This window comes from Lygodium microphyllum, chromosome 25 (assembly GCF_053477565.2).
Source record: "Lygodium microphyllum isolate KBCC chromosome 25, Lygodium_microphyllum_v1.1.10, whole genome shotgun sequence".
NCBI lineage: Eukaryota > Viridiplantae > Streptophyta > Polypodiopsida > Schizaeales > Lygodiaceae > Lygodium > Lygodium microphyllum.
In genome coordinates, this window is record NC_141159.1 from 87,715,267 (window position 1) to 87,732,083 (window position 16,817).

Consider the following 16,817-nt stretch of genomic DNA (forward strand, 5'->3'; position numbering starts at 1 on the left):
TTGGGCTCTGATACCATGTAAAAATTACACGATGGCGCAACGAACATAATTTGAGAAAGAGATTAGAGAGTACAATAGATAAGATAAGAATTTAAAAAAAAAACCTCCAAACAGCTGATACAAAGATGGCTCTATCCACCCCTGCACTTCCATTATTGTGAAGCTTAGATGGCGATCTAGATAGAAGATATGTGAAGAGCTTAAGGCTAGCTGGAACAAGCCTAGCTTAGTCCTACTGCTCGTTCATGGTTACAAATTGGACAAGAGGGAGCTTGTCGCTCTTTTACAAAGATTTTGGCCGCGCCTTTATATTTAAAGGTACGCCTCCTTGCTTTTGGCTTTTTTGTAGCTTCCATGGTTGTGCCTTGGACTCTTGGTGGTTGTTCCCATGCTTTTAAAGTTTTTCCAAGCCCGTTCTCTTGCGAGGCGCCTTTTTCTTTTTTCCACCTTGTGCTTTTCCTCTTAATGTCTCTTTTTTTGCTTCCTTCACTTTGCAGTAAACATTACCCCCCTCCTAGTTAAGTGCCAGTCCCATGACATGCTTTTAAAGTTTTTCCAAGCCCGTTCTCTTGCGAGGCGCCTTTTTCTTTTTTCCACCTTGTGCTTTTCCTCTTAATGTCTCTTTTTTTGCTTCCTTCACTTTGCAGTAAACATTACCCCCCTCCTAGTTAAGTGCCAGTCCCATGACACTGCTGGGTGGTGAGTTGGACGGTGTTGCTGGGGTAGCTAGGTGGCTTTTTGAGTCTCTATACAAGCCCTGGTTGAGGGTGTGTTGGAGGGATTTATGCCTTTGAAATTGAATACTGTGTTGGAAGGATCCCTCTGCTGGCCCTCCGCGATTGCCTTCTCTTGCATTGTTCCAAATGAGGTTCTTCATTTACTTTTTGACTGGGGATGTTGCATCTACCCTTGCTTTGTTGCACTCGCGTGGTAACATTGTCGCATAAGATGGGGAGTGCATAGCAAGGATGATGGGGCCTCTGGAGCTAGTGGTTAGGACCTTTGTTTGTACCTGGAAAGAAAAGAAGGTGCACTACCTGGGGATATGCTTAGTTTGTTGGTGGTGGATGGTGCTCGTGCTAGTGGGACTAGGAGCAAACTTGGGCATTGTCTCTCATCGGAGTTACATAGTTGTGATAGAAGTTAGTCTTTGTCATTGGAGTGAGGTGGAGAAGAGGGCTTAACAGATTTGTTAAGGAATTGGCGGCTTTGGAGGTATTCCTTGAGGTTTAGGTGGACCTGAAGGGTGGTGGTGGAGAGGAATGGATGATTGCAGTGGGTGAAGTGGCTATCATTCATATCCTCTAGAAGAGCTAAGCAAAAATGAAGGTAATAGAGCAGCTTGCATTATTAGTCAAGCCATCACGCACTTATCTATAGCGTTAGGATCAAAAGAGAGTACTTGGAGGTCGCACTCCTGTGGGTGGGGTCTTGCCTAAGGAGTATCCTAAGTAGTCTAAGGTAATTACAAGTAGTGATAAAGGTGGGGTCAAGGCATGAAGAGAATTCGTTGGTGAAGTGGATTAGGGTATCATACAAGTTCTCTGATGTAAAGATGAGGGCATCTTCATATGTAGTACAATGAGGATTATCAATTATAGGGAAATTGTAGTGGCCGTGGACACTGGAGCCAAAATCCACTCCCACCCTTCGAGGGTAGGGCATAAAGGTTAGGTCATTCTGCTCGAAGGGTTGAGTGTTGCAAAAGACTATCCAAGTGTCCAGGTTGGTGTCGCAGACCCTTCTTTTCCATTTGACATTTGTTGCCAGGCACAGACCTTGGCACTTCAAAAACCTTATTGTGCCAAAATTCAGCATCTTCAGTGGCCATAATGTTGGGTTCTGCTCTCTCTCCTCTAGCCATTTCTGTCTGAGCCTGCCATAATGTTGGGTTCTGCTCTCTCTCCTCTAGCCATTTCTGTCTGAGCCTGCTTCCAATGTTAATCACCTTCTTCACCACTTTGATGGGCAAAACCCTATGCAAGGTGGTGGGGAACTGGAAGTGAAAGTCGAAGGGATTCCTGGATGTTTCTTGCCTCTCCCAGATTACAAGGTTGGAGTGGAAGCTTGCTGGGGCATCATCCTCGCATTGTGGGATAGGTGCCTGGGGTGCCCTCACTCCCTTGGCATTCCATTTTCTCCTTGTCTCCTCCACCATTTGTTTTCCTCTTTTCCTCAATGCCCTCATTCTTTCTGCATAGGTGTCTCTGTGTTGCCGCTCTTTAGGCCGCGGGGAAGGAGGCAGTGAGACAAGCTCTTCTTCATGTGGTCCCATTCTAAAGTTCACATTCACCTCCCTCTCTTGGCTTGACTCTTGTTGCTTTTCTTCGATGAACCTGAGTGCGTCCACTTCCTGCGAGGTTAGGCCTACCAATAGGAGGTAGTGGCGTTGCTCTTGCAGGCTTGGGCCAACTCTCCTAGGTTGTGGCAGCATCTGCAGTTCTACTTTCAGTGCTCTACAAGCCATTTATAATTTCATGGCCTCTATGGACTCTCCCTCCTCTGCTAGGGTGACATCCAATAAAGTATCCAAGAAGGCGCATTATTGCGTTTGGAAGCTCACTTGGGCAGCCTCAGCTTTGCTTTTAGCAAGTATTTTTTCTTTTTCTACTTGAGCGAGATGGCATGCTAATGCTTTAACTCTTTGTTCATTCTGGTTAGCCCATTCTTCTGCTCTCCTTTTCATGTCTCCGAGGCTTTCCCCTTGCCTTTGAGCTAGCACTGTGAACCTTCGTTCTTGATCTTCCATTTCTCCCTTTTGTTTTTACTGCTCTTCTTGTGTTGAGGCAACTTCTTAGGTTAATCTTTCTGCCTCTCTTTCATACATGTGAGGTCTTTCCTCCCTCAGCTCCTCCAATAGTTCTTTTGTGGCTTTAGTGATTTTCTCTATTTCAGCCTGTAGATATTCGTAGCACCCTACAATCTCTTCATTGTGCCATTGTAGGAATTGTATGGCCTCGGTTTCTTTGTTCAATTACATCTGCCATTCTACTTCTGTCTCTTCCTTAGCTTGTAGCTGCTCCTTGAGCTCATGAACTTCCCTTTGGGCCATGGCTATTTGGCGTGTTTTCTCCAACTGGGATGCAGCCATGGCCACTTTTTCAGCTTCTAGCTCTGCTATTGCAAATTTTTTCTCCTCCTTGGCTTTCTCTAATTGAGAGAGAAGCTCCTTGACACACTCGTCATATTCTTCAAGTGGCCTCTTTGTTGCGGGGACAGAGGTTGTGGAGCCTGCTACATTTTTCCTCTTCGAGTCTTGCCTCAACTCAGCGTCTGCCACATCTGGCGGCCTTTTGGTTCCTACTAGGGGGGTTCCTTCTCCTGCTCCTTGGCCCATTTCTTTATTCATGAAGTAATGGACCCAAGCCATTAAGTTACTGGCGTCCACCTGGGTCGTAGAATTGGGAGTGGAGATGGCGATGGTGGAGGTGGGCGTCAGGAGAGTGGGGATGGGGGTGATTGGGGCCTTGCCCTTGCCTTCTCACACTGTAGGTGGCATGAACTCTGGCACATGGGTGCTTGAGCTTAGCCCTTCATCTCTAATTGGGCTTGCGGGTTTCGGTTGGTCCTGCCTGGACAGCTTCTCAATGGACTTGGACATGGCGAGGGCCATGTCTTCCTCCTCCTTTTTTCTCAACTCCTCCTCCTCTTCCTGCTTTCTCCTTCTTTCCTCCTCAACCTTTTTGGACTCCTTGCAAGCCTTTTGCAAGTTCGCCTTCTCTTGTTTCCTTCTCTCCTCTTCCTGCTTTTCTAGTGCAATTTTCTTCTTCCTCAGTCAGTGTCCTTTCACTGGATTGCACCTCCTGTTCTTGGTGAGGTGGCGACCTGCTTGGTGTTTCATCCACTCCTTCTCTTGCTTCTTCCTGCCCTTGCCCCAAGGCTTCCCTGATATGATAGTGGTGAGGACCCCATCGAATCCAATGGTTGAGGCCTTCGAAGATGAAGTTCTCTTTTAGCCTTGGTGGCAGGGGATTCCCTCCCAGCAGGCTGTCCTCCCGTTGCCAGAGCTTTTGCTGAGGTCTCAATGGTCTTCCTCACAAACCATTGAGGTTCACCTCATCTAGCGATCGTGTCGCGATGCTCTCTAGCAAGGGAACATTAATGCGGCTCATGATGGTGTTGTACCTCTAACTAGAAAACAATGTGTGCACCATCTTGGCTTGGAGTTGGACTTTGGGATCCGGAATATCTGCCAAGTTGATGTTGTCATTGGTGTGGACTTTCACCTTGTCCATTCCTAGCAAGGCATATACATCTCTCTTTGGCTTCCTGTCTACTTTATTTGCCAAGCCCAATGCCTTTTCCACCAACTACATGGTGCTGTGGTTCATGTGGAAAGTCCTCAAAATCTCACACAATGGATGTAGTCCACCCCTTGGCCTACTGATTCCACATATTTCTATAGATTGCATTGCTTGATGATCTGCCTCATAGCTCGTTCTTCAATGGCCATGTCTTCTAGGTTGAAGATATACCAAAACTTAAATTGGTTGAAGGCTCTTGTTTCCACTGAAAGACTGTATTTTGCCTATTCTTCTTCTGAAAAAGGAAAATTGCCAACCTTTTCTTGGCCTGACATGATGTATGTGTGTCATGAAACCATATTCACCATTAGTGTTATTAAGAATAATCACAAAAAAAGGGAACAATTACATATTTGCTGAACTAAATTGCTCAAGTGTAGAAATTGACTTTTCTCCCACTTACTCTATTGATTTCAAATTTTATTGACCTTTTCCGCACTCACAAGTTGTTCCATCCTACCAACGTGTGCGTTTCCTTTATTATCTTCCTCGTGTGTTTGGTTTGCTTTACCTTACCCTTACCTTTGCCTTATCCTTATCCCCTCCCCTTTGGAATTGAGAAGAATCCTTCCTAGGATTGAAGGCTAGAGTGTAAAGGGCACATTGTGCATGGGTATATTGCTTTTACTTCTGAAAAAACCAAGCATAGAATTTTGGATTATATTTCATGTGGGCATAGCGGTCCAAGTCCAAAGGTCGGATGCTGAGTTGGGTGATGTAAGTAAGGACATCGAGTTAGAAGTCACTAGAGTCTGTTATGGCCTACCAAGACCATAATAGAAAATGCAAGAAACATCAAACTGCTTGAAACAAATAGGTTACTGCAAAAAAATTCCTCACATGATTTACAGCCATTCCACTCATTCATTCTTCAGGAACACTATGCAAACACGGCCTACATATTACATTCATCAGCGCAGAATTACTGTCCTGAAAACTATCACACAATTCTTTATCATCAAGACCACTCCTGATCAAATAACTTGAAATAGACAATGTAAAAATTCAAGAAACGGGTACACAGTGATAGAACCAGACATGAGCGACCAAAATTTGGCGCTGTCTTGAAGCACATCACATTCCTGATCATGCAGGATCTCAAAAGGTACAATTTTTTGAACGTCAGGAAAACTCTTGAACATCGCGAACGGTCGATACAGGTGAGTTCCTAGCGGTCAAGAACCCCCTTCTGCACTCTCTGATCGCGAAGGACCGGCCTGAGGAGGCAGAGGACCATGTGGATATCTTCTACATCAAGTCATCTTCAAATAGAGATAAGATTCCATAGCTTAAAATATTTAATTCAAAGGTTAAAAAGCTTATTATTAAGCTTAATAAAAAAGCTTAATCCCAAGAATTTGATAATCGACAGCAGCGGCATCTCGACGTCAGCAAAATGACGGCGAAAAACGGCCCCTCTCCTAAAATCAAATTCGTTGACAGTCAAATCTTAAGCTTAATTACATAAGCTTTAAAACTCCCAAGTCTACTAAGTTTTCCAAGCTTACTTACTCCTGCAAGTTTTGCAAGTCACAAAAGTCACTACAGACTTATTCCAACAAAGACTGTTCACACATAGAAGCACAGAAACCATTTATTGTTCTCTGGAAGACCCTGTTCCTATTTGCAGACTTGCTGAACCAGTTTCAACAACCTCAGAAAGTCATACACAGGTCATACGAAGATTATACACAGTTTCTACTAAGACAATGAATACCGCATACGCAAAGGACAAAGATTATAAAAGCCAAACAAAAAATTTATAAGCCTTGTATACTCGACTTTGAGCTATGCTCATCCCGCTAATCAGATTTCGAGAGAGTGAGGTCTTTTGGATTTTACAGGATGACGGAACAAAACATGAACGTACTTATGGCTGAAGGTGATTTACTTGAACCAACGATGGAGCAAAAGTTGGATTTGATTATGATGCAGGTTGATGAAGAGCTAAGAGCTCAACAAGCTTTGCAAGTTCAATTGGCCAATTTGCAACGATCTACCACCGACAAAGATGGACCGCAACCCGAAGATCTTATACGACGTACCATCGATGCAACGCTTGAAGCCCAATCCATCCGGAAAGAAACAAAGATAAGTAAAAGAAATTTCAAATTTCTTACTTTCAATGGATCTCGAGATGGAAAGACTGTACTTGCATTTATCAGTCAATTTGATGATTACTTCCATGAAGAGACATATGCTGAGAAAGACAAAATTAAATATGTCACTAATCATTTAGTCGATCAAGCATCTCTATGGTGGACTGTGGTTCGCAAGAGCATTGATTGTCCCACTACCTAGGAGAGTTTCCAAAAGAAGTTTTTGCAGAATATCATTCCTCCTCAATTCCATGAAAAAGCCATAAGACAATGGGATCTTCTACAACAAAGAGATCATGAACCTATTTTCCAATACACTGAACGTTTTTGGAATGCCCTACTGCAATTACGCATGTTCGAAGATGTACCTGAAGCGACTCACAAATGCAAGTTTATGTCTGGCCTACTTGGACACTACTATGCTGAAGTCAATATGTTCAAGCCAACAACCCTTGAAGATGCAATTTCCTTGGCTCATGACATTGAAGACAAGATTCGCGGAAGAGACAAGCGACCACAACAATTTCAAGCTAATGGTAATTATGGTTCCAAACAATTCAATTTAAAATTTAGAAGTTTCAATCAAAGTCGTTTTCTTCCATCTTCATTTCGTAAGTCTTGGATACGACCACCTGCTTTGCCATCAAATACCAATCCAAACCCTAAGCCATCCTCACAGCCAAATCCTAATATTCCTAGACTTCCTGCCATTACCAACAATGTATCTAAAGCCAAACCTATAGTTTGTTACAAATGCCATCAACCTGGACATCTAGCAGCCAATTGTCAATCGAAAAAGCCACCTATCCATATCAACTATCTTGGAGCAATGGAAGATGAAGAACGTGAAGAAATGCTTGACTTTACGGAAGATGACGACGACATTAGTACTACTTCGAATACTTTGCCAGGTATGCCAACTCCACATTCTTTGTTAATAATGAAATATTTATTGCATGGTAAAGAAAATATTATTTTACATGATGATGGTAGCGCACATGATTTTATTTCTACAAAGTTAGTGAAAGAATTGAAATTACAAACTGTTTCTACACATTATCGCATTAAAGCAACATTCCTAGGCACAAGATATAATGGAACACAAGAAGTGCATAATTTAGAAATTAAAATTGGTGAATACACTGAACACAGAAATTTCCTAGTTGTACCTTTGCATTCTAGTGATATTATCTTAGGAATGCCTTGGCGTCATCAGTATAATCCTGACATAGGTTATTCTATGCATTCAATTAAAATTTATTTTCAAGGAAAACCAATTACATTGCATGGTATGCATGCTTCTAATAATTTTCCACTGCTTACTCATACTCAGGCTAAACGTGCATCACGTAAAAGTAGCAAATCTTATTTAATATGGGTGAATGAACTTCAAACTAAAGAAAAACATATGCATCCTAGGCATACACAATTTCTTGCTCAATTTAAAGATTGTTTTGCTGATGATTTACCACCTGGACTACCACCTTCACGTCCTGAAGATCACAAAATAGATTTAATTCCTGGTACACAACCACCATGTAAAGTACCATATGGGCATAACCAAATTGAACAGAAAGAAATTCAAAATCAAATAGAAGAATTGCTTAACAGAGGATTAATTAGACCTAGTAGTTCTCCATTTGGTGCACATGTTTTATTAGTAAAGAAGAATAATAATACATATCATATGTGCATTGATTATCGTGCCCTAAATAAAATTACTGTTAAGAATAGATATCCGATTCCTAGGGTAGATGATCTTATGGATAAGCTATAAGGTTCTACCATTTTCAGTAAAATAGATCTTAAATCTAGTTATCATCAAGTAAGATTGGATAAATCTAATATATTCAAAATTGCATTTAGAACACAATTTGGACACTATGAATTTCTAGTGATGCCTTTTGGTTTAACTAATGCACCAGCTACATTTAGTTGTATGATGAATCGCATATTTCTGAAATATCAGCATTGTGTTATAGTATTCTTTGATGATATATTGGTATTTAGTAAAAATGAGAATGAGCATTATGAACATCTGTCTTTAGTTTTCAAGTTGTTAAAATATAATCAATTGTATGCTAATCCAGAAAAGAGTGAATTCTTTCAAATAGAAATTGAATATCCAGGACACATTGTTTCATCAAAAGGTATTAAGGTTGACCCTAAAAAGATAGAAGCAATTTTAAATTGGCCCATACCCAAAAATGTGCATGAGTTACGTTCTTTTCTAGGTCTTGCTAGCTTCTATAGAAAGTTTGTGCGAAATTTCTCATTACTTACCTTACCTTTGACTAAACTTTTAAAGAAGGGTATTGTGTATCACTGGTCTGATAATCAACAATTTTTTTTTGATTTATTGAAACATGCATTAACACATGCTCCTGTATTACAACTACCTGATTTCAATAGATCATTCTTTTTAGTAGTTGATGCTAGTGGATCTGGAATAGGAGCCGTCCTTATGCAAGATAATCATCCCATAGCCTACTCTAGCTATAAACCGAAACCATCTGAACTTAAATATTCTACTTATGATAAAGAATTACTAGCTGTAGTACAAGCCTTACGTCAATGGAAACATTACTTAATGGGTTCTGAATTTATGATTAAGTCTGATCAACAAAGTATTAGACATCTCCTTAGTCAACCCCAAATATATGACCGACATATTAAATGGACAGGTTTCATTCAAAGTTTTCATCCCCTTATACAATATCAACCAGGAAACGTGAATGTTGTAGCCGACACTTTGAGTAGAAGACCAACAATTCATAATATTTCTGTGATATCATTTGATTCCCTTATCCCTATGAAAGATACTTATCACCAGGATCATACTTTTCAAGCTGATTGGAATAAATTAGTTGCAAATAATTGGATTCCTATTGATTCACTGTCTTACAATAATGGATTCATGTTTTATGAAAAGAGATTATGTGTTACAGTTCCATTTAGATCTTTTGTTTTGAATGAGATTCATTGTCCTCCATATCAAGGTCATAGAGGTATTATATCTACTTTGCGTACATTGACTGAAGATTTTTATTGGCCACATATGGACACTAATGTATCTAACTTTGTTTCCGAATGTTTAGTTTGTCAATGAGTTAAAAGACACCATGGTAAACAATATGGTTTACTAATGCCATTATCTATTCCATCACGACCATGGGAACAAATTTCAATGGACTTTATTACTGGTTTACCTAACACTAAAGCTAACCATGATATGATTTGGGCTGTTGTAGGTAGGTTTAGCAAACAAACATATTTCATTCCATGCAAGAAAACTTTAACTGCATCTCAAGCAGCTCAATTGTTTTTGAAAACTGTGTTTACTAATCATGGTTTACCAAAAGTTATTATTTTTGATCGTGACTCTAGATTTTGTAATAATTTTTGGATTACTTTGTTTGCTAATTTAGAAACAAAGATTGATTTTTCATTTGCATTTCATCCTGAAACTAACGGTCAAACAAAAGCTACTAACAGTACTATTTTAGACCTTTTACGTGCTTACACTATTTCAAAACCACACACATGGGATACATATCTACATTTACTTCAGTTTGCATATAACAATACACTGCATACATCTACAAAGAAAGCACCATTTGAAGTTATTTATGGTTATAGATTACCTACACCTGTTGTATCATTATCAAATAAAATTCAAACAGTTGATGATATTGCTAACATGCACACTACTATTTTTGATGAAGTTAAAGATATGATTGCCAAAGCCCAGCAATCATATACAAAACAAGCAAATAAGAAAAGACAGGCCATGAATTTTAAAGTTGATCATTATGTTTGGTTATTACGAATAGAAAAACGTAGATTACAAAGTGTAGATAAACACCCAGTTGTGAAATTAGCACCTAGATTCTATGGACCGTTCAAGATCATACACAAAATCAATGATAATGCATTTAAACTAGAACTACCACAACATTGGAAAATCCACAACACCTTTCATATTAGTTTATTACGACCCTTTAGAGGCCAATTACATGTACACCCTGTCTATGAAAACCCACCTTTGCTAGATGATGAGACTGAAATCCTTGAGCCTGAAACTATTATAGATACTGATTTTATGACCACTAGAAATGGTTGTAGATATTCTAAATATTTGGTCAAGTTTAAAAACCATCCTGTTGAAGAGGCCCAATGGATGCACGCTAGAGACTTAAATGGTTTCCCCACTCTGTTAGCTCCACATTGAGCTAATAGCAATTGAGGTCAATTGCTATCCCACCTCGGGGGTATGATGCCAGGAGGCATATTACACGGTGGATTCCGTGCCACGGTGGATTCCGTGAGATTTTACGGTGGATTCCATAAGAATTTATTACCGGGGCTCATACACAAAGTGACTTCTTTGTGCGAGAAGTCGATGGGGATGCCTATCCTTTTCGGGCGTTTTGCTAATTAAGTGTGTACATGGGTGATTCCATAGCGGGTGATTTCGCAAAATACATATTTAAATTAATAAACGTTTATGAGTTTAGAGTACGCACTCGTGATAAATTAAGGTTAGGATTTGTTTCTAACCAATTAATTTATTTATGTAGCTGAAGACTGCTAGGTATTTACTTTTGTCGGTTTAATTGTATTATTTTACTAACGATTGTGAATGCTTCAGTTGATGTGTAGAGATAGCAGCAGTGGCAGTGGAAAGCATTGGAGGATAGCGTGTATTCAAATTTATTGTCAATATTTTGATGGGCGCATACCTTATGCATGGTGCCTATATTTTGTCGCGCTTATTTATCAAGGCGTTTGATATTTATTTATTATTTTTGTATGTGCATGGGCGCACAATTTAGATATTTGTATTTGGACATTGTATTTGGGTACGCCTGACTTCTTGGGCGCCCATTAGCTTTATTTTTATTTGGCACAAAAGCAAACTCAAAAGCTAAAGCGTGCTATTTTGTAATTTGGGCTATTATTTTAACTTGAAGATGATTAATATATGAAATACATGCTTTGTGGAGCGCTCACACAAGGCATGGGGGGAGATTGCACCCAATCGGTCTCTTGTTCATGTCGTGCAAGCTTTCTACATTGATTTGTGTGCAAAAAGTAGAGTTCTTTTGTTCTTGGGGACCTTCTGACGCTCACTACGTGCGCTTACAGCATCCGATCTGTGCACCACGTCAACCCGAGAGTGAGCTGAAACAAATAGAACATGTATTTTATCAACATCCACATGCAATCAACGATTCTGCAGGAACCTGAATATTTGCAGAAATATCTTGTTGCTTAAAAACAGATCCATGCATACTTCTAAGCCATATTTTGCTAATTTTTTGTTTCTTTTTTGAATGCTCCTAGCCATCAGTTCTAACAATACTTGCATTTTTTGGTTCCCATGAGTAACCACATCAGCCAAAGAGACATCTTGATGATTTTTTTAAACAGATTCCAATGCAACCTTGCGAGAGTATTATTTGTCATAGTCAACTTGCACTAAATCCTTGTAAATAGCTTTTTGGTGGTCATCACCTGCAAAAAGGCTATCACTGTCATCATCCTTTTGGATAGCATCAAAACTTGCATTCTGACCATCAACTTGCACTACATCACCCGTTGTAGACAATGGTTTCAAGCCATACAAAGTCTCCAAAGCAACATCAGGATACTATGACTGAGCATATTCGTAGAGTGTAGTTAAATTACATCCCATTCGAGATTTCTAAAAAACCTTTTTAGGCCTTGATATCTTAATCTTAGCGATTAGTCGATCTAGCATCAATCCTACCCAATTCGGTATGCCAATGTTCTCTACATAGTAAATAACTCCATAAGTTTCCCTAGCTATACTATCGGTTTTAATAAACATCATGAAGCGTTCCATGAACCAACACAGTTGCAACTTCCTCACACGATCAATTCTTTTCAAAACACAGACATTTCTAGGACCAGCAGGGTCCCCAAATGCATGGTACATCTGCTCTTCACTACACCTCCACAATTTCAGATTGTCATTCATGGGGAGTGCAAACACTCGGGCAACAATGGTTGTGGTTAACTCTATACGGCCTGCAATCATACCTTGCATTTGTCTTAGCACATCCAACTGTGCTGACGCATGGCCATTCGTTGCCCATCGAGACCATGGTAGACATGCAAACGCATATAGGCCAATGCTTTGCAGCCAACCATTGTGAACCTCATCCTCAAGTTCAAGCACTAACGTAGAGTTAATAAATGGAGTCCTCACAGTGTTGGGACTCGACATCTGTGACCCCTGCTTCAGTGTTAATTCGTCCTTATGTCACACAAGTCGGTCATCATCAGACACATCATACTCCTCCTCCTCCTCTTCTTGCAATTGAGCACACTTTGGTAATGCGAGCTTCCTTGTAGAGCTTCGACGCACGTGCATCATGGCGGCAACAGCAGGGGCACGAAACACACAATGAGGGAGAAAGAAACAAAACAACAAAAGATCTAGTGTCCTTCTCCATTTTGAAAGGGAAGTTCATGCCATCTTTGAGTGACACTTCATTTGTGCCAATTGTCATGTCAGAAGTATGCAATAGTAACCCTTCACACATGCAACCCTTAAACACTGAGTTCTTTGCCCCCACAAGAAAAATTAAATTAATCAATAAATAATAAGGTTGCACTAGCCTTTTCAACCTGAAATCATTAACTGCAGGTTTCAAGATATTGCCCTGCAAATTTTTTAGCAGAAATGTACCTTGTCCAAGATCTTCATGAATGATAAATGGTTCAGCATATTGAAGCTTCAGTTTACTTGGGAATTTTCCCAATCGGGAATTGTAAACAACAACCCAATCCCCTTTTTCAAAAATTTCATTTTTAATGTGTCTATTCACCCAAGCCTGTCTTCTTTGCTGTGTGATTCCCGACACATAGGTAGCTAACACCCTATCTTCCTCCAACTTCAAGAGCTGTTCCATCTGATGCTGCACTGATTGTTCAAGATCCAATTTATGTTCAATAGCAACTCTTAAACTTGGGACCACAAACTCCATGGGGACCATGGCTTCTAATCCATACACCAACCTGAAAGATGTAAGTCTAGTTGTCACCTTGTATGCAGTCCTAAAAGTCCACAATGCAGAATCCAACTTTACATCCCAATCTATCCTATTATCATCAAAAATTTTCTTCAGGATATGGAGTAAGATCTTTTTGGAACTCTTAGCTTGCCCATTAGCCTGAGGATGGTATGGAGTCAACTTCTTATGAAGAATCATGTGCCTGACAATCAGGTCTTGAATAACCCAATTCAAAAAATGCTTACCCCTCACTGACCAACTCAATGGGGCATCCAAACCTGGTCATGATGCTAGTATACAAAAACTTGGCCACACTAACAGCTTTATTATCCTTCAAGGATTGAGATTCCACCCATTTTGTGGCACAATCAGTGCAAACCAAAATATACCGAATTACATGTCCTTTTGGCAACTAGCTTAATGGGTCCAACAAAATCTATTCCCCATTTCTGAAATAGTTCAAGTGGTAATACAGGATGATCTTGCATTCTATCCCTGTCAAGAGGTTGACCCTCCCTCAGGCATTGCAAACACTCCTTAGCATATTGATGAGCATCCTTCACCACAGTAGGCCACCATAGACATGCGTGCAGAATTTCTCTAGAAAAATGACCTCTTGATAGTTTGAAATGAGCTTCATGAAGAACTGTTGGTTGCTCAAATTCAGGAACACACCTCTGTAAAACATTATCAACTCCTCTTCTGTACAAAAGATTCATAATAACCTGAAATGACTGACTCTTCAATGCCAATATTTTCCTTTGATTTGTTGTAAAGTGTGCATGCATCACTCCATCCTAAAAAAAATGCAACAGTTGATCATAATACGAGTCAAAATCTATTACCTGAACTTCAAAAAGTTCAACATCAGGAAGCTGATCAGGAACCCCTACCTCCATATCATCACTATCGAGTTGGCTGAGATAATCAGGTATAGCATGTTCTTTCCCAAGAGTATGAATAACTTTGAAATCAAATTCCTGCAAGAGCAACATCCATCTGGCCAATCTTCCTGTCAACTAAGGTTTGTTAATCAAGAACAAGAGTGCATGATGGTCCACATAAAATATGACTTGATTCCAAAGCAAACAATGTCTGAATTTTTGAACTGAACACACCATACCGAGTGCTTCTCTTTCAGTTACTAAGTAATTCTTTTCAGCAATACTCAATCTCAGACTTGCATAATAAATAGGCCTATACCATCCAGGTACTTTGTCTTGCATTAACATAGCTCCAATAGCAAGATCAGAAGCATCAACAAAAATATGGAAAGGCAAATCCCATGCCGAAGGTTGCAATATAGGAGCTACAATGAGCATTTTCTTGAGGATACTAAAAGCTTTATCATGATCTCCCCTCCAGAAAAACCGCATCCCCTTTTTAGTTAAAGTAGTAAGAGGAGCACAAATATGGGACAGATACCTTAAGTACCTACTATGCCACTTCACTTGTCCAACAAACCTCATAACTTCTTGCATATTGACTGGAACTTTGGCTTTTTGTACAGCTGCAATCTTTCTTGGATCGATATGTATACCTTCCTCAGATAGAATATGGCCTAAGAACACACCTCTCTTTGCTGTAAACACTGGCTTGAAAGGATTTAAGGACATACCAAATTTTTTGCATCTCTCAAAGCATAACCTAAGGTGTTGGAGATGCTCTTTCATGGTGCTAAAAACACAGAAATCATCAATAAACACCCTCATAAAGGTTGTTAGATACGGCTCAAATGTCTTATGGGAAGCTCCTTGAAACTCAGGAGGTCCATTTTTAAACCCAAAGTTCATGATCGTACTAACATATGCTCCCCACTTAGTGATGAAAGCTGTCTTATCCATATCTTTCGGATGCATCCTTATTTGATTATAGCCTGAAAAACCATCCAGAAAACTATACATTTCATGGCTAGCCACATCATCAAGAAGGGAATCAACAAAAGGGATAGGAAAAGGATCCGTAATAGTGGGTGCATTCAATTTTCTATAATCCACACAAACCCTAATCTTTTCATTCTTTTTAGGCACCACCACTATCAGGGATAACCAAGCGACCTCATTTACAGGTTTAATGAATCCAACCCTCAAGAGCTTGTCAATTTCTTCCTTGACCTGCTTGGCATAATTCAGATTCATCCTATACCTTTTCTGGATAATTGGCTTGGCATCTTTTTTAAGATTTATTCTATGTTGACAAATAGTTGGATCAAATCCCTTCATATCTGTGTAATCCCAAGCAAAAATATCCTTAAATTCTTTGCACAACTGGATGAGGTTTTGCTTAAAATCTTCTTCCACAAAGATACTGACCTTAATGGGTTGAACCTCCCCTTCAAGATTCAAGTTGACTTCCTGAACCTCATCTTCAACAACCCTTGCAGATGTTCTCATGGTATGCTCATATCTCAAAACAACTTGAATAATTGCATTTTAACCCTCGACGCCCGGTACTTCAGGGCCATTCCTACATTTATCCACATCAGTAAGCTGATTTCCAAGTGTTTCTCGCTGAAATTCTTCAGGCCAACTGCTACCCCGATCCTGAACCGTTTTTTGGGTCTCATTTTCTGACCTGTCCTGAACATCAGGCTTCTCCTGACCTTTAGGAAAACCTTCAGGTTGCTATCCTAACCAGTTTCTTCCTGCAATTTGAGCAGCTTGCTGGTCCAAGATTTTATGTTCAGTAGGTATTGAAGAATCCTAATACTTTTGAATAATATTATCCAAATCAATTTCAAACACTGGAACTATAGAAGGATTTGCTTGAAGAAACATTTCCTCCTCATCATCTTCCACTTCATCTGCCAAATTAATAGTCTGAGCTACCACATGTCGAGAAGAACTCTTTAGGATTACCTTATTCAATGTTGATAATCCGATCTCTTTCAATCCCCTTGGTATACTTACATAATCATTCCCCCAATCCTGCTTCAATTTAGCTAACTTAAACCATGGTCTACCCAAAAGCATCTTATAGGAATTTCCAATCTCTGACATTCGTAACACAACAAAACTTACCTTAAACTTCAGGCCAGCTACTTTAATTTCTTGATTCTTGAGAATTCCCAGAGGTTCTAACCTCCTCTGGTTTGCCATCCTAACCTGAAACGGAGTGGTAACAACTCATCTTGCTTGGTTGCTATATATGTATGTTCATGAAGTATATTAACTCTGGAACCCCCATCCAGCATGACATCATCATGCTTCCTTCTTGCATATTTAACTTGAATAGTGGGCACTTCATAATCCACAACTTCTTGTTGGGTTGGTATAACTACTTGACAGTCAGGAACTACCTGATCCAGAACTGATGTACTTTCAAGAACCTCTTACTTCTTTTCCTTGATCTTCAGGAGCAACTTCTCCTTG

The 16,817-nt window shown here is 39.8% G+C and overlaps 1 protein-coding gene across 1 annotated transcript; it reads right to left on the bottom strand.

Annotated features, from left to right (window-relative positions):
• Window positions 1-11,861: 11,861 nt before the first annotated feature.
• LOC148014469 (uncharacterized) lies at window positions 11,862-15,839 on the bottom strand. The gene is made up of 6 exons (XM_087666552.1): window positions 14,565-15,839; window positions 14,292-14,426; window positions 13,836-14,243; window positions 13,122-13,605; window positions 12,177-12,457; window positions 11,862-12,056 (listed from the first exon to the last, which is right to left on the bottom strand). The coding sequence occupies exons 1-6, from the start codon at window positions 15,837-15,839 to the stop codon at window positions 11,862-11,864; spliced, it is 2,778 nt and encodes a 925-aa protein (XP_087522678.1).
• Window positions 15,840-16,817: the final 978 nt, after the last annotated feature.